This window comes from Camponotus vicinus, unplaced genomic scaffold (genome assembly GCF_025532165.1).
Source record: "Camponotus vicinus isolate PSW18456_S1 unplaced genomic scaffold, iyCamVici1.0 SCAF_2, whole genome shotgun sequence".
Taxonomy (NCBI): Eukaryota; Metazoa; Arthropoda; class Insecta; order Hymenoptera; family Formicidae; genus Camponotus; species Camponotus vicinus.
This window is the reverse complement of record NW_028141956.1, coordinates 10,395,603-10,420,566: the sequence shown is the minus strand read 5'-3', so window position 1 is coordinate 10,420,566 and position 24,964 is coordinate 10,395,603. Positions and strand designations below refer to the sequence as shown.

The 24,964-nt window shown below is 35.6% G+C and overlaps 5 protein-coding genes across 10 annotated transcripts; 3 read left to right on the top strand and 2 right to left on the bottom strand.

The window, feature by feature from the left end:
• LOC145966598 (solute carrier family 35 member G1) lies at nucleotides 1-3,183 on the top strand. Its single transcript, XM_083090799.1, has 3 exons — nucleotides 1-312; nucleotides 1,866-2,081; nucleotides 2,325-3,183. Exons 1-3 carry the CDS (start codon nucleotides 1-3, stop codon nucleotides 2,814-2,816), a joined length of 1,020 nt encoding a protein of 339 aa, XP_082946925.1. The 3' UTR covers nucleotides 2,817-3,183.
• Nucleotides 3,184-3,361: 178 nt separating this feature from the next.
• On the bottom strand, nucleotides 3,362-14,317 carry LOC145966584 (uncharacterized). Of its 4 annotated transcripts, XM_083090774.1 has the most exons (8): nucleotides 14,180-14,317; nucleotides 12,908-13,267; nucleotides 12,229-12,696; nucleotides 11,746-12,141; nucleotides 10,834-10,959; nucleotides 10,313-10,549; nucleotides 9,749-10,076; nucleotides 3,362-9,515 (listed from the first exon to the last, which is right to left on the bottom strand). In XM_083090774.1, the coding sequence occupies exons 2-8, from the start codon at nucleotides 13,228-13,230 to the stop codon at nucleotides 8,082-8,084; spliced, it is 3,312 nt and encodes a 1,103-aa protein (XP_082946900.1). In that variant the 5' UTR covers nucleotides 13,231-13,267; nucleotides 14,180-14,317; the 3' UTR covers nucleotides 3,362-8,081. The 4 variants fall into 4 exon arrangements, with proteins under 4 accessions (XP_082946900.1, XP_082946898.1, XP_082946899.1 ...); XM_083090772.1 differs by having other exon boundaries at nucleotides 11,746-12,696; XM_083090773.1 differs by lacking the exon at nucleotides 14,180-14,317 and adding an exon at nucleotides 13,410-14,135 and having other exon boundaries at nucleotides 11,746-12,696.
• Nucleotides 14,318-15,324: 1,007 nt separating this feature from the next.
• LOC145966596 (flavin reductase (NADPH)) lies at nucleotides 15,325-17,191 on the top strand. The gene is made up of 5 exons (XM_083090797.1): nucleotides 15,325-15,612; nucleotides 16,117-16,281; nucleotides 16,370-16,459; nucleotides 16,701-16,832; nucleotides 16,909-17,191. Exons 1-5 carry the CDS (start codon nucleotides 15,540-15,542, stop codon nucleotides 17,055-17,057), a joined length of 609 nt encoding a protein of 202 aa, XP_082946923.1. The 5' UTR covers nucleotides 15,325-15,539; the 3' UTR covers nucleotides 17,058-17,191.
• Nucleotides 16,004-20,377, bottom strand: Naa80 (N-alpha-acetyltransferase 80). Of its 2 annotated transcripts, XR_014437081.1 has the most exons (7): nucleotides 20,185-20,377; nucleotides 19,477-19,759; nucleotides 18,471-18,590; nucleotides 18,242-18,375; nucleotides 17,779-18,119; nucleotides 16,364-16,479; nucleotides 16,004-16,276 (listed from the first exon to the last, which is right to left on the bottom strand). XR_014437081.1 is itself a non-coding variant. In XM_083090796.1 (5 exons), the coding sequence occupies exons 2-5, from the start codon at nucleotides 19,626-19,628 to the stop codon at nucleotides 17,764-17,766; spliced, it is 762 nt and encodes a 253-aa protein (XP_082946922.1). In that variant the 5' UTR covers nucleotides 19,629-19,759; nucleotides 20,185-20,376; the 3' UTR covers nucleotides 16,569-17,763. The 2 variants fall into 2 exon arrangements, 1 of the variants encoding a protein (XP_082946922.1); XM_083090796.1 differs by lacking the exons at nucleotides 16,004-16,276; nucleotides 16,364-16,479 and having other exon boundaries at nucleotides 16,569-18,119; nucleotides 20,185-20,376.
• Nucleotides 20,378-20,638: 261 nt separating this feature from the next.
• On the top strand, nucleotides 20,639-24,924 carry Twisted (Protein O-mannosyl-transferase 2). 2 transcript variants are annotated; one of them, XM_083090782.1, is made up of 14 exons: nucleotides 20,639-20,897; nucleotides 21,166-21,249; nucleotides 21,333-21,417; nucleotides 21,535-21,639; nucleotides 21,744-21,852; nucleotides 21,936-22,204; nucleotides 22,434-22,540; nucleotides 22,747-22,939; nucleotides 23,169-23,372; nucleotides 23,450-23,601; nucleotides 23,690-23,778; nucleotides 23,862-24,010; nucleotides 24,090-24,499; nucleotides 24,661-24,924. In XM_083090782.1, exons 1-14 carry the CDS (start codon nucleotides 20,815-20,817, stop codon nucleotides 24,764-24,766), a joined length of 2,145 nt encoding a protein of 714 aa, XP_082946908.1. In that variant the 5' UTR covers nucleotides 20,639-20,814; the 3' UTR covers nucleotides 24,767-24,924. The 2 variants fall into 2 exon arrangements, with proteins under 2 accessions (XP_082946908.1, XP_082946909.1); XM_083090783.1 differs by lacking the exon at nucleotides 20,639-20,897 and having other exon boundaries at nucleotides 21,166-21,226.
• The last annotated feature ends 40 nt before the right edge of the window (nucleotides 24,925-24,964 follow it).

Sequence of the window (24,964 nt, the reverse complement as noted above, 5' to 3'; positions counted from 1 at the left end):
ATGAAGTTTAATATAGAGCCCACTACGTCCTACAACAGCATCCATCCTGTCTATTACTACACCGAACAGTTCGCCAACAATGGCGAGACTTATCGGGAGGACACGAGATGGTACGGACTCTTTCTCGCATTCCTGTCGGGTATCTTCTTCACCATTAGCGCTGCTCTGGTTAAGGTAGTACGCAACGTGGACCCTATGATCCTGCTGGCCATCCGCGCTCTGATACAGAGCCTGGTGATGGCTGTCGTGGCTTGCAGATCGTCCACAGATCTCTTCGGCCCTTCCGGACGGAGGATACTCATACATTTTCAGGTAACGTACATATGTGAAAACAATATATGTATATCGTCTTCATGTGTTAATTATTATAATTTTCAAAACGCAATAAAAAAGAAAGGCTAAAAAGACCGTGGCGCAAGATGTTAGAACGTAAAAAATAAATTATAATAAAAGACTTTAAGTAAGAGATATAATATATTCATCGGGGGATCGTCACACGATATAAATTTGTGAAGAATAATTTTCACGTATGCGGTTTTATTGCGTCCTTTTTCTGATGAAGAGGTGAGTTGGCCTTCTTTCAGAAAATTTAGCTTATAGCCAGACATTATTAGTTTTTTAGTTTACTAACTATCTATGCGCTTTCATTCCTCACATCAATTGTTAGCGTTTAAATTTTGCGACCGTTATTATTGTACACAATGTCTATGTGTGTCCTATCGCGTTTGTCTTTGTTTAATCGCGCTCTGTTATTATCATTTTATATTTTAATTTTGTTTATTTTCTAACGACTTCTTGAACATTGAAAATGATCTTGAAAAGATCGAAACGTACGTATGTAATTTTATTTTTATATCTAACAGATTATTAATATATTATGTCTCTTACTTAGAGTCTTTTATTATTTTTTACGCTCTAACATTTTGCGCCACGGTCTTTTTAGCCTTTCTTTTTTTATTGAGTTTTATTATCATCTAGACCGTATATTGCTTTTGTCATTGTATTATAATTTTCATTAAGATCATATTTTCATTAAACTGTATCAAGAAATAATCGAGACCTATATTAAAAAGCTGTATTAAAAAATTTGAAAATAAAAAATAATTTATAGTTTCGGGGGATGGAGGCAATATCTATTAAGAATACTTATTAAGAATTATTTGAAAGAATTGATACATATCAATAAAAAAATTATATATACAATTCCTTTTTTATTATATAAAATTTTTTTTTAATTATATAAAGAAAAGTTGAATCTTGATCTCTCTTAACGAAAATTATGATAATTAATGGAGCAAGTGGGAATTCATTGAAACTATAGTTCAATGCTTTTTTTGTGTCTAGAAAATATTGTAATCCGAAGAATATATGAAATTTCATTTCCTTCTGCCGACCAAACTGTACTTACGTAATGATGTATCAATCGCTCTAGTTTTATAAAAGAAATACCTATCGCTCTAACACACGAGACCAATTGTTCGCTTCTCTCTTAACTGATTACATGTACGAAATAATCACTTATCCGCAGGCGTCCGGCATTTTACGACGCATATCATATTATTGCATTAAGCCGGAAAAGATTGGCAAGCATTATTTCGTAACATCTGCGTTCGTAAAGTTTAGCCCACGAGAAAACCGAGGTGCTTTTGTTTTATAATGTTACATTAATAATGCAATAGCAAAAAATTGAAGCTAACTAAGCTAATTGAAGCTAACTTATAATAATAAACTGTTATTAGCAATTGATAACAATTATTTTGGTAAAAATGAAAATCGATATTCACCTTCATAAAACGGAGACACAAGTTTTGCTTTTCCTTACAATTGTTTCATTCGATTTTTATCACCTGATCCTGTCCTTCTAGGGTCTGGTAGGTGGCATGACTCTGTCATTGCTGTATTACACCTTTCGAGAATTACCTTTAGGAGATGCCACGACAATCATATTCAGCTCGCCGGTGATCGTCATCGCGCTCTCCTTTCTCTTCCTGAAGGAGCCCTGCGGCATCCTGCGGATCCTGGTGATCTGCACACTCTTCACAGGTGTCATCCTCGTCGCCAGACCGCCCTTCTTATTCCAGGTAACCGAAGACGAAGAGAAAACGATCTATATTCGATGATAAAAAGGTCTCACAGTTGGGTCAAGAGATTGTAATTGAAGGATACAAGCCTAGTTTTTTTGAAATAAGATATTAATCTTCTCAAATAAGCTATTAATCTTTTTCAAATAAGATATTAATCTCATAACCGAGGAATTTTAAGTTTATGTCAATCTTCACAATCATCAATCAAGTCAATCTCTCAATTGACATCTCTCCTTTTAGATGCACCATGCCGAGAGCTACAATCTTATGGGATATCTATGCGCCATCCTGGCTACCCTTTTCACTGCGTTCAATATCGTCGTCATGAGAAAATGCTCGGAGATACATTATTCTATCCTGGTGCTGAATCTATCGTGCTGGTCGTTCGCCTCATCCATCTTCTTCTACTTTACGGTATCCAGTCACAACACTCATGAATTCCACAAATTCCGGCTGCCGCACGACTGGTTCACTTGGAGCCAGATTATGCTGGTAGCGTTGACTGGTCTAATCGGCCAGGTTCTGGTGACGAAAGCATTGAAGATCGAAAGCGCGAGTAAAGTATCGGTCACCAGGTCGCTGGATATCATACTGGCATACATGATCCAGGTGTATCTCTTTGGCGAGAACCCGACATCGACTAGTCTGACAGGGGCGATTCTCATCATCTTCTCCGTCATTTGTATGGGCTTCGAAAAGGAGATCTACGCCGTCTGCGATTTCATTCCTTAGCTACGAACAAAACGATCGTTCGCGATCGAATAAATCGCGAGGGAGAATCTTTGAGGGCGAACAATCTGATCTCGAAATCTGTACTCGTGACGAAAATAGGTGCATCGCAATCTCTCGGCAAGATTCAATTTTCCCTTAAAATCACTGACGATATCGAATCGTAACAAGTGATATTAATAAACACTAACGTTAGTATATTAATAATATCAATTTATATATATTTTTCAATCAATTGTTGCTGTACAATAAGTTTCCGAAGAGGTCGATTGATTCGCAAATAGCATTCACGCTTTCGTTAGGTTCTCTCCGTATCCTTTTGCACTTCTCCCTACATTTTAATTCTTAAAATGACAATACACGACGGAGCGTCTTGAATCTCATGATAATAATAATAATAATAATGAATAATAATTATAAAATGACAGTAACAATGATAAAGTTACATAATCGGTTTCAAATCTACATGTATACAAATATACGTAGTTTTGCAATGATGTAAGCGGGTAGAAATGTTTTCGTTCGACACTACATATAATATATACATATATATTTATATCGATGATTTATTCAATGGGAAATCAAAAAAGGTATACAACTACGATTAACAGTAAACCGCTATACCATATCCAAGGTAATATAATTATGTACATGTGTGATTTTTTCCTCTACTATCTCTGTGTCTCACGTCCCTGACGAAATACGCGAGAACGCGCGATCCTGTTAGTTTTGGAGAACGGACGCTACGTCTTTATTTTCTTTTTTTGACAGTGTGCTTAAAAATCTATACACATTTCAGAGTTCGATTTACAATTCGAGAGATACACGTAATGTAGGACATACACGTGTCCGCGCACGCATTCTTTTTTCTCTCTCTCTCTCCCCCTTTCACACACATCCACGCATTTTTCTCTTTCATTCTGTCTCTCTCGATCAAATAGTGAAATTTTCGTCATGCAACACTTTGTTATATCCTATGACTAATCTTACTCTATGTTCTGCCTTATTTTAATTAGAGAAAGAAGTCGTATATATAATTACTTACACTATATACGAGTGACTTCTCACTTGAAAAAGGTATGTGTGTGCATATATATGTACTTTTATTTTGCCTCGCTCTCATTTCACCCTTTCTCGTTTCACATTGCATATTTTCCCGTCACATCTCTTGCACCCCAATACAATCGGATACGCATCGTCTTGATGCAATCGCGAAAAATGTAATCGTCAAATTCATTCGGGGAGACACACACGATCGAGAGATACACCGATAGCGATGTAACAGAGGAATGTATGTCGCGACAAGAATCCTTTCGCGAAGAAGGGCGTAGTTTTCGAGCGATTTACTCACAGTAATTTTCGCAATCTACAAGTCTTCCATGTATGTGTAAATATATGTATATATTTACATGTATATATTCCTCTTTCTCCTCCGATATCTGTTTCTCTTATTTTACATTGGTCATATATCTCTCTCGTCCCTAGCGTATAATTCTCGCGACTGTACAAGTAAGGGACACGTATGTCTGTGTGTCTATATTCTGGTACAATAATCATCTCCCTCTTTTCTCGATTCTCGTATGAAGCAGCTGCGTTTTTCACGCAACTGTATATATAAATCTATGTAGTATTGCTAAAGGAGGAAGTTGTGTTAGCTTTGTCATGTAGCTTGGGACACATGCGATAGAAAATACTACGATACAATTAAATATCTCGAATAAAGAGATCGTGAAGATTGGACGAGATCGCGAGAGGATGAACGAAATTTCCGACTCACACGACGAATCTCTTCGATGATAATCGTCAATTATCGTTGTTGTGACTGACGTCTACTTTGAAAGATCTTCGATTTGGAAGAAAATGAGACATAAACAGTAAATTGAGTAACTACGATAATTCTCTGTAATAAATATAATAATTCTCCCCTATTTTTCCAAACATTGTATGAATTTAAAACTTCTTTTCATCCCCTGATGAAGGGTGAAAGCTTTTTTTTCCATCCTTAAGTTTCCGATGCGCGCGATCTCCCATCTTCACGATATCTAAAAAAAGATGCTCTTCCGGATTCACTCGCCTACACTTAGAATTATCGAATCTTTGCCGGCTTTCAGATGTCAAGCTAAATATCCCTATCTTCTCAGACAGACCCGCTTTTTTCGACATTTCCCGGAGAAATAGAAACGAAGTTTTTGGGTAGGCACTGCACGCCGCCGATCCTTGTCATCACAGTATCAAACAATTAAATGTACATCTTACTACACTTCGAGAAATACGGAAATTTTTTCATCGTATCCAAAAATACGTTTTGGCTACAAAAATAGGGCACACGCGCTCGTTTCTTTGTTTCTCCACCATCTTTTCTTTTTCTTTTCATTTTTTTTTGATTGATTGCTTTAATCAACATCGTGCAAGTATGAGTACAAATGTCCGTCTAGAATACAATGTCAGCATTAAGATGAGCATACATTCGAGTATTGTTATCCTCTCTTTTTATTTTAAACATTCAATAAGGTCTACGACTGCAACATAAATATGCAATGTATGTCCTTTTCCCTCTCTCTTTCACTTTCTCTATTAAAGTTGACAAGATTTTTACTTCCGGTAATTAAATATAATTACCGTAGTCATCAAAAACACATAAAAATTTCATTATCGAGATAGTGTTATCCGAATAATCTGAAAAATTCAAAGTCATGGCAAGAAAGTGCATAAAGTGTTGAATCCGATATATTCTTCGTCGTCATAATTATTTTATAAAAAAATTGGGTATATTTGAAAAATAATGATGATTCACATATATCATATTTGATCCAGAGGTTGATTATAATTTTGGAATCACAATTTAAAAAAAAAAAGAACACGGAGCGTCTCGCTAAGTGACAAAAGCAACGTCAACTCATGTAATGTGTGCGTGAGAAAGATAAAGCTTTTGTGATTCATCGAGATGGACGTGAAAAGCTGTTTATGCATTAAAAAGTTTATGCTATTTGTACTTAAGTCAAAATAAAGCTTGAAGGAAAATCAAGGAAAATCTATTCAATAAATCATTTTTTTTGCTCAAATTGTTCAACATTCGCAAATAGGAATACATATATTATGCATATATACACATATTGAATTAAGGATGAATATTTTTACACGATATAATACGAAAATTTATTAATTAATTAAATAAAAAATTTATTAATAATAAATAAATTTATTAATAAGTGTATTTATTTATTTAATAAATGTATTTACTTATTTAATAAATGTATTCATTAAATAAATAAATTATTATTAAATACATGAAAATCATGGATCTGATATGAGCAGCAAGACTCTCTGAAAATTAAAGTCAAGAAACCATGCAAATTTCTTATAACACGGACTAGCATTATTTATACCAATCTGTACATTTCTTTTTCCCATTCATAGGAACTTAAATGAGATCTTTCTTATTTATGTGATGATTGGCAACAAAAAAAGGTATCTGAATCAAGCCATGTCAACTTGCAGCCACACACAATAATATGTAGAATAACAAATTTATAGTGATTTATTATATTTTTTTAAATAACAGCTATATCAGTGCGGCATTTTTATACAATTTTGAATATATGTATATATATATAATATGTATATATCAGTTTTTTTCTTATAATATATCAAAAGAACTTGATATATAACCATCTTAAGAAACTACATTTTATGTACAAGAGACCACAAAGTCGTTAATTTTGTAAAACCCGACAATGTCCAAAGATCTAAAGAAAAATCAGTTTTGTTAAATTTGTGAATGTCGTGATGATTGTGCTGTTGAAGACAATGCTTAGAATTGATTCTCTCTTTATCTTTCTATTCTGTACTCTAACAATATGTTTAATAATATAGTAATGATAGCATACGATCGCATCACATTCAATGAACAGATCACTGATTACGATACAAACAATTGTATATAAACTAAAATTACACTAAAATTATGCTAAATTGTGCTAAAAATAAAAACTAACATTCATACAAATACCCTACATGTAGTGCTATACAATTATTTTATTAATTCTTGAGAGCAATTCACGTTTTTATGATGATTTTTACAGAGTTACTGTTAATCTTCTAGCATTTTCTGCATTCATGCAATCATCTCTCAAGTTTCATGACATCTCTCGCGTCATTATTATAATTACTTATTGGTAATATAAATATTTTTTCAATTAATTTTCTTTTTCCTCCTCCAAAAAAATAAAAGCAAACGTCATAATTAATAGGATAACAAACTTGTAGTTACAAAATAAAGATCTCACGACGGAAAACCCTAAATTGCAATGCATTCAAATTCACAAGTACTAAAATAAAGGTGGCTCGTGGTAATTCAACACTTTATTCCTTGCCTCTGTTCGCTTATTACGAAAATAAGTTAATCATTCATTCTAGTCGATGTACTCGCACATACACATGGATATTCAGAATTCTTTTCATATTAGTATCGTACTGTAACGTACAAAGAATTGCATGGTTTTTGTCTGCATATTATACCATATTTTACTTCTCGATTCAACTTGTATCATAATACTTTCTGTATAGAAAATTGTTTAACTACAATTTCATCATCATATCAAGTTTCAATATTAAAAATTCTAGACCAGATAAAAATTCCGAACAATACAAAAACCGACGGTCCATTCGCGTCGGATATAATGTGGAATAATGTTTTCCTTTAAGGGAGATACAATACTTTTCATATGTCATAAATTATAATATATGATATAATGATAATTATATCATATATCATGATATATGATATAATATATAGCATTTCATGGTATCATATACACACCTCATGTCAATTTCATCTATAGTTTGATATAATCAGTTATCAAGTATCTACTCAAACTTCAGAATTGAAACTCTTGAATATTCGCGAAAAATATATAATACAAGAGAAACATATCATAAATAATGATAAGCAAATCAAACAATGACCAATAAATCTTCCAATGCGCGAAACATGAAAATTCGAGTACATTCGATAGAACGATAAGTATATATATGTTTGAATCATGACGCTTGGTAGAATAAAGAGTGAGGAGAATAGAATGATTGGGAAAAGGAAATGATAATGAGCGATCGAGGATAATGGTGATATAGGAGAGGATCAACAACCGTCGTCTCCTACGAAACAACAAACCTCAGACTGTGACGAAATATTCGATTTGATTAAACTAGTATGCTTAAAGAAGTAGAACAAACTTCCGCGCCGCTTTCCGGCTCGGATAAATTATTAAATCAAATGTGTATCGGTACGTGCACCAATAACTCAGCACGGCTGGAAAACACCGCGGCGCACATTTCGCACGTATACTCTACTGCGTCTGGTATTATTGTTTCCGGGACATCGTCCACCGGCGTAATCACACTATGTACAGCGAGCATCCTCGTCTGCGGTGCCGATTCCACCTTCACACTAAGTTTAACGTTGTTATCTATGTTGTCCATTTCCTCAGTCGCGTCATGCGGCAATATGCTCTCCTCCTCTTCCTGAGCGGTGACAACACTCGCCTCAAAGGCGACTTCCAGATTGCTACCGTCCACCGTGTGCTCCATCAGTCGCACTGGAGCACCGCTGTTCTCCAAGTTATTATTATTGTTATTATTGTTCTGTAGTTGCTGCAAATGTTGCTGCTGCTCTTCCATTTCCGGTTCAATTGTTATATCCAATTCCTGCTTTACTATCGTCTTTTGCCTCTTGGATCTTTTCAAGGTAGTTGACCTCTTTTTGGTCGATTCCTGACCCTTACCGAGTGTGAGAATATTGCCGTTATTATTCCTGCGACTGTCGCTGGTAGCCTTTGGTACGCCTGGCTCTTGTTTAATGTTCACCATTAACTGTTGTTGTTGTGGCTGCATTGGCACATCCTCTTTTACCGGTTTTGTCGGGAATATAGCCGGTGTAACCTGCAGTTTACCTTCAATGTGGTAACTGACATTTTTGGTACGTGGTCGATTCCTCTCACCACCAGGGAAAATACCAGACTTGTGCTCATTTGGCATCACCTTCGGCGTCCGTGTTACCATCGTCTTCGTTTTCTGACCCTTCTTCACGCCATCGCTACCCACTTCCACCGGTACTCGCGTTTTTTGCGTGTGTATCATCTTCGGTCGGCCCGATTGGTTCGACGATTGCGTCTCTTTCTTCTCCTCTTTGCGAAGTTTCTTCTTCGAAAGTTTCGACTTAGACGCGTTTAATTTGGAATTGCTCACGATCGAGTTTATGTTCTGCAGCGAGCTCTCAAAACTCTTCAGTACATTCTGGTAACCTTCCTGGACATTCGACCGTTGTTTATTTTTCTTGCCAAGTTTTCGCTTCGTGTTGTCCTCCGAGTCGGAACCGCCACCACCGCCACCGCCGCCACCGCCGCCAACACTGCCACTACCGCCAGTGCCGCTTTCCATCATGTCGTACGAAAACTCATTCTTACGTACCACTGTATTCGTTTCGTGTGGCTTCAACTTACGTCTCCTCTTGTACTTGCGCGGTCCGGTTTGCGGCTGACGACTCAACGCGGTATTATCGTCGCAGTGCTGTACTATGTGCGCCACTATTTCTTCAGATGTGCCGAATGACAAACCGCATACCTTGCATAAAAACGGCGTCACACTACCCACGCATTTTGGATCCGGCCCAGAATGATGAGCGCGCACGTGTTCTCGAAGAACCACCTGCGATGAACAAAATATAAAATTCAATTATTTATTCTACAAAACAGCTTTTAAAAACGGAAAAACTTTTTTTTAATGCATTAAATGTAAAATATTTAAAAAATACAATTTAACATTATTTCAATGTTCTATTACAAAAATTCTAATATTCAAAATGATATGACGTTATCGTCAGATTACAATTTATGAATCTTTTCCGTTTATATTTTCATGCAATCCAACAATCAACTTACTCTTTGATTGAAAGCCCGAGAACAGATTGCACATTCGTATGGTTTCTCGCCGGTGTGAATGCGCTCGTGTTTTCTCAACGTACCGCCGTCAGCAAAGGCTTTCCAACAAAACCGACACCCATAGGGTCTCTCACCCGTATGGATACGTATGTGGATCTGTTGCGAGCTGCGACTTCCAAAAGTTTTACCGCACTCGCGACATGGGAACGAGCGACCGCCCAATTCCTTATTATGTGAATGACGGTGACTAACAAGAGCCCTTCCATCGGGGAATTCTTCGCCGCATTCATCACAAGCTACCATTTTATTACGATGAGATACCATATGTCTGCACATAACACAATTATTTATCTAATTATTTACATTACAAAAATGTGCGAAGAAAATCTTGTTTAAAATAAAGAAGAATTTAAAGAATTACAAATAAGAAAATTAAAGAATTACAATAATATTACTATAATACTCTGACCATATTATTATGAAATATAACGTAATATAAAGTAATAATATAACGTAAATGCATACGTCCAGAGAAGGTAGCAAAAATTTTGTCATATTTATTACCTTCGCAATCTGGCTTTACTGTGAAAGCGTTTCGCACACTTTGTACAACTAAAGGTCTTATCGACATTATGCACCCACGAATGCTTCAATAAGCTGCGTTTATCCTTGCATGTTTTGCCGCAAAGCGTACACGTATTCGGTGGCGCGTCCTCGGCGTGATTCTGTTGTACATGCTCCGCAACTTCAGCTTCATCGCGGCATCTCGCCCCGCACAATAGACAACGGCGACTAGGAGATCTTGTTTTAAATAAAAATTATCAGATAAATATATATATATATACACACACATATATATATATATATATATATATATATATATTTACATGTATATTTATGTATATGTATATTTATTTATCTGATGATTTTTACGTCTACCGCGAAATTCATTCTATTCGAAGAAGAGAAATCCGATCTGCTCCGTATACAATCAACATATACTATTGCAATATATTTTAAAATTGAATACTATTTTCGCGATTATGTCAATTGCTGAATAATGAAAGAAGAGAATGCAACTATACCTCGAAGCATGAAGTTCTGCATGTGCTAATAATGCTAATGCCTCCTCGAACCATTCTCCGCAAACATTGCATACATGATGCTGACTGGAACCCTCCATTGTGTCCACTTCTTGCTTGATATGAGCTCTATATACACAATATTAATCTTTACATATAAACAAATTGTTGATATTAATATTTGCAATACAAATTTTTAAATTATTAAAAATAAAAATGTATAAATTTACATATGAATGGCTTAGAAATGTCAAGTGGTCACATTCAAAGTAGATTTCGAGTTATTAGCAGATTTGAGATAGAAACAATGTGATGTATTATCAATCAATATAACTACATTGAATATCTGTTTTTTAAAGTCAATCAGATTGTACAGTTAAATATTTTTAGATGTACTTATAGTAAAAGTGAACGCAAAAGTCTATTTCTAACTTTTCTTTTTTTTTGTACTACTTGGCATCTGAGTCATTCATACCAGATTAATATTTATTATAAAAATTATTATAAATATAATTATAAATATTATATAATAATTATTATAAATATATTATTATAAAAACATTCTAATTATACTATAATTTTAATCGTGATATTTTTTTAATTATTGATGCATACTTGTGTTAATTTTCTATACATACACACACCAACTAAAATTTACATATAATAAAAAGATTAATTCCAAAAGAAATGCTGATACTTTTAATAAATTCTGAAAAGTTTCTTTTATGTAATTCTTCAACATTCTCAGTTAAGCATTATGATGCTTTAAATATAATTCCATTAAAAAAAATATTACTTTTCTTAAATCTATAAATTTTCAATTATTGATAACTTAAAAATTTATTTTTATGAAAAAATTGTTTTTATCTCATACCTAAGCCATTGTATTTAAAAAGCGATAATTAGATCTCTTACTTTTGATGGCGTTTGAGCAGATCCAGACGATGAAACAGTACCCCGCAGGTGTTGCAATAAAACTCGCCAAACTCTCTCGTATCGCCAGTGTAAGTGGTATCGTTATCATATTCCTCCGTGTCAGATACCTGCGGGGGAATAGTACCGCCATGTTTGTCGCGCATATGATCCCGCAGACTGCGGACATCCCAGCACATCTCGCCGCAGGTGCATTCGAGTGGGCTGTCACCACCATGAATCCGCGCATGTGAAGCTAAAGCCTTTTCCCTAGCAAAGCCGATACCACAGAACTGACAGACGTAGGGTTTGGTCGGATCGGTAACAGGCCACTGCGGTGATTGTTGCTCGACAGACATCTCGTCCATTTGCCACCTCGAACTGGACGCGTAATTGCCGCTGCGGGCAAAATCAAGCGGGTCGATCAGGTCGTCTTCAAGTAGCGAAAGCGTGTCCTCGTAGTTATCGTACGGTTTATACACATACTTGCCCATCTCCATCTTGATGTTATTTTCGATGTTGTTGCGCTTCGGCAGACCAACCGCAGTATTGCTCTTCCGCTTGCGTGGCGCGCTCGATTGCACCTTCTTGCGTCTACCCTTGGTACCACCTGTTGTCGAATCCTCCTCTTCGGCTTGTAGAGAGTCTTCGTCGTTCAACTCGTCCTCCAGACCGTCCCGTGACGGTGGATACGCGTGGGTCTTCAGATGATTATTTAAGTCGCACTTGCGCACATAACGTGCTCCGCATAAGTTACAACCATGTGGCCGATCTGTCTGATGCGCCACCATATGATTCATCAGATTCGCCTTTTTACGGAACCTACGACTGCAGAAGTCACATGGATATGGCCGGGCGTTCTGGTACGAGTCTTGATCGATCGGCAACGGTATCTCCATGTCGTCATACTCCAGCAAATTGTCATGCGTCACCTTCGTTTCTGGAATCTCGACCCTTCAAATGAAATAACTTATTACAAGGCGGCAAGTTTTGAAAAAATTGAAAAAAAAAGTCAACTCTGTAGGATCTCGATCGAAGAGTTTTAAGAGCATAGAGATATCCTAGATCAAAATACTAAATCGTTAAGATAATACATATAAAGCTTTGTTAAAAAGATGCATCGATTATAATAATTTTTCAATATACATATCTATATTGAACTTACCCATCATCCGGACCAGGTCTATCCCAATTATCGGCTATTACTTCTTCTGTCACCTGTATATTCAGATAATCGTGGCCCTGATCTTGCGGCACAATATAGATAGATTCCATATCGGTGGTCTGAGGTACCATCAATATCTCAGACTCTGTTGTAGACGCTACATCAGGAACAGATTCAACGGTTTCCTCCACTACAACTTCCTCGCAAGCGCCTATTACCTCCTCTTCCGAAGCGACCAATTGTGCTTCAAGGCCGCATATCACTTCTTCGTGAAGCTCCACATCTCCGACCCATTGCAAATTTAGATCCCCGGCGACGTCCATTTTGTTTGATCTTCGAACTATTTGATCACTGAAATCACTGTAACATATTATGGATTAATAAGTACCTGTGTCTCGCTAATTTACATCATGATGTCTTATGATTATCATAATCGTATAAATCAAACTGGAACTGATCTCGCAAACTCATTACACGAACGAGAAGCCTTTCTTCCACAAACCTGTTACACAGGTCGCATCCCGCGAGTTTTACACAACGGACAGCGATTTATTTATTACTCGACGTTTGCGTACAATTGTATACGTTCTTATCGCAAAATCGTCGAGTTGGTCTCGAGACGCAACGTGCAGTAGGATGATTCTCCGCGGATTCAAGATTACATCATAAGAAGAGGCGAGCCTCCGTCGAGGAACCGCGATCCTCGGACACTTGACACGTAACAATATTCCCGGGAGGACGATCCGACTCCCGAGCAACACGCGAATAATTCTCGGCAAAAACTCCTTCCCCCTCCCTTTTCGCGTAAACCACGCGACAAACGATAATCGGAATGAACTTGGCCCGAACTCGGCTGACGAATCGTCTTGGTTGCGTCGCCGATCGTGTCTGTTGACGTCTCGGCTCTAAGGTTATAATTATATAGGTTATAGCGTTTGTGTAACGAGAGAGGTTATAACGAGAGGGAGATACGTCAGGGACGTGGCGTCGTCGGGCTTGGTAGCGCTAACACGCTGGTGTATCCGCGACGCCGGAAGCGAGGGGACCTCGAGGACGAGCGTCGCCAAGCGCCCCGAGCGAGGACGGACAAAGTGCGACGAGGCGCGAGCGAGCGGAACCGCCGTCTCTCGGCCGCTCTTCGCGTGGCCCCTTTCTCTTCCATCTTCCGGAGGAAAACGCGCGCGCGACAGGGGACACGGCGTCGCCGCGCGTCCGACCCGGGAGATCGGTGCGGGAGACGCGGCGCGTCCGCGGATCGCGAGATTTACTTACTGTTAAAGAGCCAGACGGCTACGACGCAGCCAGCAACCTAACCAAAGAGCACTCGTACGCGGTCGAGGGAGTGCAGCGTCGACCTTCGGTTGTTTTCAATCTGGTGGGGGATGCGTTTAGAAATAAAACGTGACAAAATGGCGGCGGCCCGTAATGAATGCGCGCGCGCGCGCGCGAGCGTCCATCTGTCACGGGTGCGGGATGACGTGTAGACGGGAAAGTCGTCGCTTTGTCCGTGATTTCAGCCAACGATACCTCGATACAGCCAATAGGAGGATTCGATTTCTAGGGACCTCAGCGGCAACGCTTTTTACGCTTCAAAAACGCGTTCTATTGGGCTGCGTTCGGAAATATCATCCGAGTGTACCCGGGTATCATTTTATCCTTGTTGTTCACCGAATGTTAAACAAGGATAAAATGATACCCGGGGGCACTCGGGTGATGTTTCCGAACGCAGCCCTGAGGATTCATCAAGATTCTTGTTTTTGCGCATTTTTAAAAGCGTCGTTCTAAAATCGCGTTCTCAAGTGGAATTATGAGAGGTTTTGATTCGACTATTGTCATTGTCAGTCAAGATACACTTGTCTCTCTCTATCTTTTTATATGCATATTAATTATACATAATAAATCAAGAGATTCGATGATTCGTTTTATCTATATGTACAGAAATAATAGGTCATAATTTATTACATGTTTATTTAAAAATTGAAAAAGGGGATGGAATGTAAATAGAATGAAATTAGATAAATTGACTCAATAAATTATATTATACTTAGATTATTATATTCATATATAAAAATTAAATATATATTATAAAATTGTATAAATATACATTATAAAATTAAATATATAATTAAATAAATATATGTTATTATAATTAAATAAATAAAAAAAAAAAAAATATATATATATATATATATATATATATATATATATATATAGTTTTATAACAGCAATTATTTAGGTTCAATATATTAAGATAAAAAAATTTTTTAATCTAATATTAATAATATAAAATATATAATAAAATATTTTCCGCAATATATCTTTAATTTTTCTTTATCAAACGCTAGACGCAAACTTCTAAGGAAAAATACATTAATTATGTATTAAAAGATGCTAAATATGCCATCTTGAACAAACAATAGAAACGATAAATAATACCTCTATTGCATAAGAAAGATAAGCTATATGTCAATCTGTATTCATTATCATTGCTATCACCGGTGCGGTTATTAACATATTCGCGGATGACATCTCGTTCTTCTCGAGATGCGCGCAAAAATGATTCGTCATTTTCTGTCTATCGACACTTATAACCGTGCGTGCGGCTACGTGTTAACGCATTATTGTCGGCGAGATGAAGCGAGTCGTGATATTCGGTGCTACCGGAAACACCGGCCTCTGTTCTCTGTCATCGGCCGTGGAAAATGGTAAGTTTTCCGATTCCGATACCACTTGCATGTGTGTGTGATTACGAATTTCATTCGGTCTCTGATTCGGATTCTTGATAGTGACATGGTGCACAGCTGATAATGTCATTCTGTTTATTGTGGTAATTGCGTGCAGTTAGTGTTGTACCGAAGCTTCCCTCTGAATAATTCGAGTGACGATGATCCATGCAAGAGAGATCGTTTTCTTTTTCCAAATTGAAGTACTTAAAGTATCTCTGTACAAAATGATTCAATGATATAATTAATATGAAATCATGTAGACACTAAGTAAATCGTTTGAATTAATGTATATTGCCTCTATCCATTCATATAAATTATATAAATTCAAATAAAATCCATATAAATTATATATAAATAATTGTATTTATGTAAATAATTGTACATGATGTGATTTATATTGCACTGTAATTATAAATCTATGTATATGCATAACATTAGCCTTTAAATTTTATTTGTGATATTTTTTATATTACTTATTATCAGGCCTGGATGTAAGAGCCTTTGTAAGGGATGAAGCCAAAATTCCTGAGAATCTTAAAAGTAAAATTGAATCGGTCGTTGGAGATGTCACTAATGCAAAACAAGTTGCAAAAGCGGTAGCTGATAGAGATGCTGTTGTTGTAGTCCTTGGAACTAGAGCAGACTTGAGTATATGCAGAGATATTGTCTTATATTACTATTATAATATAAAGTAACATATGTTAATATATGTTTATCTATTTTATGTTACCTTTAGGTCCTACTACTGTGTTATCTGAAGGCTTAAAGAATATAATAGATGCCATGAAAGCGCACAATGTTGAACTAATCTCCGTATGTCTATCTGGTAATAATTGAGAAAAAATCCTAAAAATGCCAAAATAAAAAATCTATTATATTCAAAGACAAATTATATGTATATAATTTATTTATTTAATTATTTTTGTTCTATATAGTGTTACATTTTGCACTGAATTGTTTAAAAAAAAAATTATCTCAGTACTTCTAACATGTTAGGATTTCCTATATTTAATTATTTAATACTTTATACTTGTTTTTTTACAAATGTCTATATTAATTGCTTTCAGCATTTTTATTTTTTAAACCTGAAGCAGTGCCTGCTATATTTAGGGATGTGACTAAAGATCATAAACGCATGTTTGATATGATCAAGACAAGTGAACTAAAGTGGGTGGCAATATTACCACCGCACATAACAGGTACATGTAGAGAAAATGAGAAAGTTGGCCCTCTCTTATATTTACCAAAAAATTTCACTAATTTTATATGTTTCAGAAACACCAAAATCAAAATATGTTGTTACATTCGACTCTTCGCCTGGACGCTTAATTTCCAAACATGATTTGGGCGCGTTTCTCGTAGAGTGTCTTACGAAACCTGAGTATTACCAAAAAATCTGTGGCATTGCCACAGACACTTCATGATGTGAGAAGAAATGGAGGAATACGTAAATAATGAAATGCATGCATTTTTCTAGTGAAAAAATATATTAAATATATATATATATATATATGTATATGTAAATATATATGAATTATATACATTTTTGTGTAAATGATGTTATCGCATTTGATAATTTTAACATCTATATAACTGATATGAATTGCATGGATCAAGAAAAGCGTATTTTTGTATTATTTTGTTGCACGAACAAGACAATAAGGAAAGCATGATACTTAAAATAAATATAGAAGCGCAGTCTGACTTGCAAAATAAATTGTACTAAAAAATTGAGAAATCTATCTATCTACCTACTAATTATAAATTAAAGTTATAAAAGTAACTGAAGAAATGAATTATAAGAACGGTATCCAATATCTTGTTTATATCGTTCGGTTAAATTGAAAAGACAAATGCACTTTACCTTTCATAATTATCCGAAATGATTTGCCTAATCAATGTGCACTAATTAATATGATTTAAGTAAAATATTGCTCAAATTTTCTATTACAATACGATATGTTAAATTATCTATCCTGTCCTATAATTTACCCTGTTCTTTAATTTACCCTTTTTTTGTCATCGATTTCATTCTAATCGTCGAAACCGTTCCACTTCACTTTTAATCGAATGCGAAGATTCAGTAAGAACAAGGAAACCCTCAGAGGTATTTTGATATAACGCTAGGAATCATAATTTTTTTACCATATGTGTTTTTTGGGATAGCATTCGCGTGTCAAAAAATTTCGATAATTGGAACGTCGGCATCGGGGGTGGTGGCGGCGGCGGTGGCTCTCCAGCGGATTGATCGGCGTTTCGTTCTTTAAATTTCGTCCTACCGAAAGGAGGACTAGCAGTTATGATGTCGTTAATGCCATACGCTTTGAACGGATCACACATCTTGTATCCGTTTTTATAATAAAACACTTCTTGACCGTCCGTTTTTAGATATATATTCTTCAGGCCTCTTTTCGCAACGTATTCTTCCATACCACGCAATAATCTAGACCCTAATCCTTGAGATCTACACCTATAGTCGATTACAACTGAAATATTATAGATTCTTTATTATAAAATGTTAAATGTATTCATTATATGGTGTACATATGACCTGAATTAATAAATTTCAAAACTACATACATGCAATAGGATAACTGGTTTTGCTTACCAGATTCTATGAAGCAGCTAATTTTTGATCTAGCAATCAGAGATATTTTGCAATGTCCAAGAACCTTGTCCTTATCATTAATCAGAATCAAGCACGTGGGAAAATCGTCGCAAGATACATTCAGAGATTTTATACTGCAATATAACAATACAAGAGCTGTGAATTTGTCGATACATTCTTTCTATCTTTTTGTAGACCGTCTTTAAGAACTAAGGGGAACATAACACACCGTGCAGTTTCGCTTCGAGGCCATTCAGAATTAAGTAACTTACAACAATCTCTGATCAAATCAGGCCGATGGTGGAGAGGTATCACTACGTACTTAGCAGTGCTTTCCGTCATATTTTGTCTGCAATTAAAATTTAATTATTTTAAAATCTTTTCATTATTAAATATAAATCATATTTTAAATATATTATTTTATTTAATAAAATTTAATTATTTTGAAATCTCTTCATTATTAAATATAAATCATATTTTAAATATTTTAATTATTTCATTTAAGTATCACATAATTTCTCAATTTTTAAATCATTTCTCTAATAGTAAAGTGCCTATTACATATTCATGCAACATAAAAAAATTTGTTTCAGATCTTCTATAATTTATTAAATTATTTTGAAAATAAAATCTTCAAATTTTATAAAATATTCAGATATACACCTTCCTTAATTAAATTTACTGCTACGTGCAAAATGCATAAATTTTATATTGTATATAGATCAATCAATAATTATATATAAATATTTTCCAATATATATTTTATATATATCCCCTTTGATTAAATTTTATTTAACATACAAATCTTTATCTCTATCACGCTATAAATACATTCTATATATAAAAAACAGCTTTATGAGTTTGTGATATAGCTATCAATATCTATATATAAATATAAGCTAAACCACACAATCTATAAACCTTAATCAATATGTATACATATTTCTGACATGTGTTTCACTCTTTTCAATCAAATATTTTTTATAAGGCGTCCAAATCTCAGTTGACATATACATCCCTTCCTGTCATATATCTATAATTATATTCCGCATATGAATATAACTATGAACACAAGTAGTACAGCTAAGAAAACATTTTCTCGCAGTGATTGTCGCAATGAAAATTTTATTAATCCATTGCACCGCATTCTCGCAATACTTGACACTCAGGTGGACGTCACTGACATGACAAGTGACCGCGAAGCAGAGGGAGGGCGGCGAAGAGGGTATTCTTACCCGCCTAATTTCTCAGCGAGGTGGAGAGCTCGTTTGCGCGGACTCGAATGGAAATGGCATCCCGGTGGCGACGGTGTCATCGTTTTCCGCTCCGGAATGATATTTCGGTCTGATTTTATCCCCACCGCGTTATGCCGAATAACCATTCCCATGTGCGTCCCTCTCGTGCGCACCCGTCCCACCTCTCTCTGATCCCCGGCTTCCTTTCATCTTCTCGGGTTTCTCGAGATTTTGCATTGTTCCTTATATATATCTTCTTTATTGACTAGCCAAGATTCGCTTTCTGTTAAAAATGTTAACATATTTCGATATATCTGATTACATATCAATACACTTCTACCCTAAATTTTGCACGATTCCTGTCGTTAATTTGCTAAGAATCGGAGAATTTTAAAATTTTGCGAGCATGGAGTCTATATTTTTCTGATACAATGTGTCAAATCAGCTGTATTATTATATCACGTTTTCTATTTATAACATATGTAGGATACGATTTACCAATTATGTAAAAGAAGAAAAGAATTTAAAGTGCACTTGGAAATTTTCAGAAAACAGACAAGGGATTTAAGATTCTTATAAAATTATTTATAAATTAAAATATGATAATCTAATTAATTTAATAGCATAAGGAGCGCGACATTAAAGAAAAGTTTTATCAATATATCGAATATGCAAATTAACGACAGAAGATACAAACGTCAAAAGAACCTCTAAGAAATTCCACCCGCGTCTATCTAGGAAAGACTCAATGAGAGACAGTATCGGCGTTTGTCCGTGACCGATTCTATTAACGTTCGTCTCGACCCCGAAAGCCCCGAAGCGACCTTTTTTTCTCGGTATCTCACTTTTCCCCGTAACCTCTATTCTATATGCGGAACCGTAGTGGTAGTGAGTGACCTGCATTTTCGCGCACGTGACATCGGTGACGTCATCGTCGCCGCGACAACAAACGCGACGAATCAGCAGGCGCGTAGTTGACGTAGAGCGCTTCTTGGGCGCGTCCAATAGGAGCGTCTCTTTTCTAGGGACAAAATGTCGTCACCTAGGGAATATTCGAAAACGAGGTCTCTCATTGGACGTCGCGCGATACGCGATACGAAATTCAATATAGAGCGTGTGTACTATATTACGTGCGTGATTCATGCTTCATTCATATGTCAAAACCAAAATTAGTTGGCTTCCATCCGTGTATGAGGGTAGTGTGTGTTCTCATTTTTATTTATTATTTGCCTCTTGAAAGAGAAGCCGGAAGATTGTGTAATTTTTGTACGTTTTAATTAAACAAATTGATATATATCTTGTTCTTTATGAAATAAATACATAATAATAGATTAAAGTATGAAGAGCGCTGGCCAAGAGACCGTTTGTAAATTAAAAAATGCGGCGAATGCGGAAGTAAACGAGAAGATGAACAGTGCAACGTATGTGAAACTATAGTTTTTAATTGAAATTATCGTAATTATAATCCTACTCTTGACGAATAAATCATATCCTAAATAAATTATATCCTCTTCTTTTTAAAAATTTCTTCTAAAAAAAATATCATTCTTGAATATAATAATAATTAATATTATTAGAGAATATATGTATAAAGATCAATTATTTCCTTATAAATTTGATGCAAAACACGAATAGAATAATTTATTACAATATTTAATAATTAATTACAATTCGCTTTTATACTTGTAGAGATTGGTGGCTCGTGTTTGGAGGCATAACTGCACTTACTTTAATTACTAGATTTTACAAAGTAAAAGAACCTGAACATGTATGGTAAGATGGAATTAAACATTTTATTAATTTTATTTATATTTCATTGATTTAAGACAAAATTCTAAAAAATTTTTGGCTTTCAGTTGGGATGAAACACATTTTGGTAAAATGGGCAGTTGGTATATAAATAGGACATTCTTCTTCGATGTACATCCCCCTTTGGGAAAGGTATATAATTTTTCAAAAAAAAAATCTTATCTGTTATTAAGATAAATCAAATATCATATTAAAATATCTAAGATGCATAAAAAGATTTACTAAAAAAATATACTTAATTACTTTTAGATGCTCATTGCTCTGTCTGGATATATGACAGGCTACGATGGTAGATTTGCCTTTGAAAAACCAGGAGATAAATTTGAGAATGTCAATTACGTCGGTATGAGAATAGTAAGTTAAACTCAGTTATAAAATAAAAAACAAAATGTATTAAAAGATACAAGACTGATTTGAAATTGAATTTATAATAATTTTTATTCGCAAACATTTTTTAGTTCTGTACAATTTTGGGTGCATCCATTGTCCCTTTATCTTATCTCATCGTATGGGATCTTACCAAATCGATTTGTGCTTCTGCCCTTTCTGCTATTTTCATTCTATTCGGTAAGAATTGTTACACATTATAAAATTTAAACTTACAATTCGAGAATCAAATTCAAAGAGATCATTAATCGTTTGCATTTCAGATGTAGGACTGTTGACGTTAAATCAATACATACTCTTAGATCCGATACTACTGTGTTTTATGATGTGTGCGACGTGGGGAATGGCGCGCGTGGCGTCGCTCCAAGATCGGCCATTCACGCGATCCTGGTGGTCCTGGTTATTGTTTACCGGAGCCTCGCTCGCATGCACGATCAGCGTGAAATTTGTCGGGCTATTTGTCGTTTTACTCGTGGGTTTTTATACCGCATACGAGCTCTGGCGAGAATTGGGAGATTTGTCTAAGCCTATCGTAAGTAATTCTCGAGAATTATTTCAATTTCAAGGCTTTTAATGTGACAAATAACGAGCTTTACATTAGCTTGCTTTATTGAATTGAGCTTAATATCAAAAATCAATAAAAGTTGATGTTTGATATTAATAAAGATCGATGTTACACATAACGCTATTAATTTGATAATTAGTAAGATTCCAAGTAATAGTGAAGTTTCCAAAGATCGATTTCGATTTGCTTTTTGCAGTCTTATGTGGGCAAACATTTATTAGCACGGTGCTTTTGTCTCATCCTATTACCAGTTTTACTTTACATGCTATTTTTTTATATCCATCTTTCCGTTTTGAATAAAAGGTAAGAAAGATTATTGTGCGTCGATATACATACAAGATATTTCCTCATCATTTATCCTATTAAAAATATCTATATAAAATACTTTTGATATTAATATTGCCTTATCCCTATGTGAGTACCTTGTGTATAATGTATGCAAATTAGTATCATATGTGCGAAAATGGCTAATATTCAATTTACACAAATGGACATTTATATTTATCTAGCGGAAGTGGTGACGGATTCTACAGTTCCGAATTTCAGTCACTCTTACGAGGGAATTCCTTATATAATGCGACGATGCCACGACAATTAGCATATGGTGCCACTATCACATTAAAGAATCATCGCACAGGCGGCGGATACCTGCATTCCCACTGGCATTTGTATCCTGAGGGAGTCGGCGCTAGACAACAACAGGTTTTTTGGACATATGAATATTATACATAATGTATATAAAGGGGTAAGGTGGAGAGTTTGATCTCAGATAAAGTGATAAATTTATGTCACTTGTCAAAAGATATAATACATATAATGCATATCTTATTTCAATTGAAGAGAAACGTAAGGTTACTTGATACGAGTAGGCGACTTTAAATGAGACAAAGTGTCCCGCAATAACACTAATTCACGTATCTGATTGCGTTAGATCACAACCTATTCCCACAAGGACGACAATAATCTATGGTTAGTGAAGAAATTCGACACGGACGTGATACCATCTGAGCCGGAATTGGTCAAACACGGTGATCTCATTCGCCTGGAGCACATTATCACGAGACGGAATTTACATTCGCACAAGGAGATCGCTCCGATATCGAAAAAGCACTACCAGGTCACCGGATACGGGGAAGTAAGGTGATCAATATATTCCCGATATGATTACTCACATGATTTGTCCGTCAATCGCCTTTTTTTCTCGTCTCTCAGAACGGTACGGGTGATGCTAACGATGTCTGGAAAATATTGATAACAAATGGAAAAAACAATGATGTAGTGGAAACCGTGACGAGTAAACTGAAATTCGTACATTATCTTCATCATTGCGTCCTAACGTGCAGCGGCAAAACGTTGCCGAAATGGTTGGTAGAGACAAAAATTACACTGATCCTTTTCATAACTCATACGGCAAGGTAATTTTTTACTATATCAAATTTTTAATTAATGCAGGGGATATAGTCAACAAGAAGTCTCTTGCAACCCCAATATGAGAGATAAAAATGCGTTATGGAACATCGAGGACAATCAGTATGCCAAATGTAAGCGAGCGATAAAAGATGATTGAATCTACGATTGAATATACGATGAAAATGATATATAATGTTGTTAATTTTTTTGTTAGTACCAAACGTCAGTTTCCGAGTATACGCGCCGGGATTTCTCGACAGATTTCTGGAGTCGCACGCCGTGATGCTGCAAGGAAATTCGGATTTGAAAGTGAAAGAGGGAGAGGTGTCCTCGCGACCTTGGCAGTGGCCTATAAATTACAGAGTAAGTTATTTTGACTTATGAATTCATTGCATGCATCCTGGCACTTTGCAGCGAATTCTGAAGAGATTCTTATCTTTAGGGGCAATTCTTCTCCGGAAACAATCAAAGAATATACCTACTCGGTAATCCCGTCATTTGGTGGGGAAACATAATCTTTCTTGCAATATTCGTCATTCTTTACGTTTACGCATCCGTGCGCGAACAACGGGGCTGCGTCGACGACGCCGTTATCCTTGAGCAGCGCGGCAAGATAACACATGCCGGCAAGTGGCTCTTCCTCGGATGGATCCTGCATTATGTACCATTCTGGGCGATGACCAGAGTGCTGTACTTCCATCATTACTTCCCGGCGCTGCTGTACAGTTCCATGCTGACTGGGATTATATTGAATCACATTATTGAGTGCCTCCTACTGTTGTTTCCCGGTAAAGTGGGAAATACGATTTATCATGTTGTACTGGGAATCATAATCTCCGGTACTGTATACAGGTAAAAGCTCACTTTTCACTCTAATTCTAATTTTATTGTAAAATTTTAACAATATCCCGAAAAATTAAAATTCTTTGAGCGAATGTTATTTTTATGTCATATGTTTAAAGATATGATATTACTTTTGAAGTAATTATTATTTCGATTAAATTGAATTACAGTTTCTATCTATTCTCGCCGTTGGCTTATGGGATGGACGGACCCTCCGCCATGGACCCCGAGAGCTCGATGCATTCTTTGCGATGGATGGAATCTTGGGAATTTTAAAGTCTGATTTTATCGACGAAGTCGGTTTATATGCAAAGTATTTTATACGTACTTAAATATTTTATATTCATATATATGCCTTCGAGAACGACTAAGATGCTGGAAAAAATGCTCATCTTATTTATATTAAGTTTTATATTAAATTTTATTTTAATTTTTATGAGCTATACATATAGCGGTTTATACACACCATGGTTT

Bases quoted from the DNA above. Each gene is read 5' to 3' on its own strand.
- LOC145966598 (XM_083090799.1), top strand. From the start codon at position 1: ATGAAGTTTAATATAGAGCCCACTACGTCCTACAACAGCATCCATCCT. The intron at 313-1,865 runs GTAACGTACATA...CTGTCCTTCTAG, and splicing joins GGATACTCATACATTTTCAG to GGTCTGGTAGGTGGCATGAC. The intron at 2,082-2,324 runs GTAACCGAAGAC...CTCTCCTTTTAG, and splicing joins GACCGCCCTTCTTATTCCAG to ATGCACCATGCCGAGAGCTA.
- LOC145966584 (XM_083090772.1), bottom strand. From the start codon at position 13,230: ATGGACGTCGCCGGGGATCTAAATTTGCAATGGGTCGGAGATGTGGAG. The intron at 10,550-10,833 runs GTATAGTTGCAT...ATTTAAAACAAG, and splicing joins GCAGAACTTCATGCTTCGAG to ATCTCCTAGTCGCCGTTGTC. The intron at 10,077-10,312 runs GTAATAAATATG...TGTTATGTGCAG, and splicing joins AGTAAAGCCAGATTGCGAAG to ACATATGGTATCTCATCGTA.
- LOC145966596 (XM_083090797.1), top strand. From the start codon at position 15,540: ATGAAGCGAGTCGTGATATTCGGTGCTACCGGAAACACCGGCCTCTGT. The intron at 16,460-16,700 runs GTAATAATTGAG...AATTGCTTTCAG, and splicing joins AATCTCCGTATGTCTATCTG to CATTTTTATTTTTTAAACCT. The intron at 16,833-16,908 runs GTACATGTAGAG...TATATGTTTCAG, and splicing joins ATTACCACCGCACATAACAG to AAACACCAAAATCAAAATAT.
- Naa80 (XM_083090796.1), bottom strand. From the start codon at position 19,628: ATGGGAATGGTTATTCGGCATAACGCGGTGGGGATAAAATCAGACCGA. The intron at 18,591-19,476 runs GTAAGAATACCC...TTTTAATTGCAG, and splicing joins CTCGCTGAGAAATTAGGCGG to ACAAAATATGACGGAAAGCA. The intron at 18,120-18,241 runs GTAAGCAAAACC...ATAATATTTCAG, and splicing joins TAGCTGCTTCATAGAATCTG to TTGTAATCGACTATAGGTGT.
- Twisted (XM_083090782.1), top strand. From the start codon at position 20,815: ATGAAGAGCGCTGGCCAAGAGACCGTTTGTAAATTAAAAAATGCGGCG. The intron at 22,541-22,746 runs GTAAGAAAGATT...ATATTTATCTAG, and splicing joins CTTTCCGTTTTGAATAAAAG to CGGAAGTGGTGACGGATTCT. The intron at 23,602-23,689 runs GTTGGTAGAGAC...TAATTAATGCAG, and splicing joins GGCAAAACGTTGCCGAAATG to GGGATATAGTCAACAAGAAG.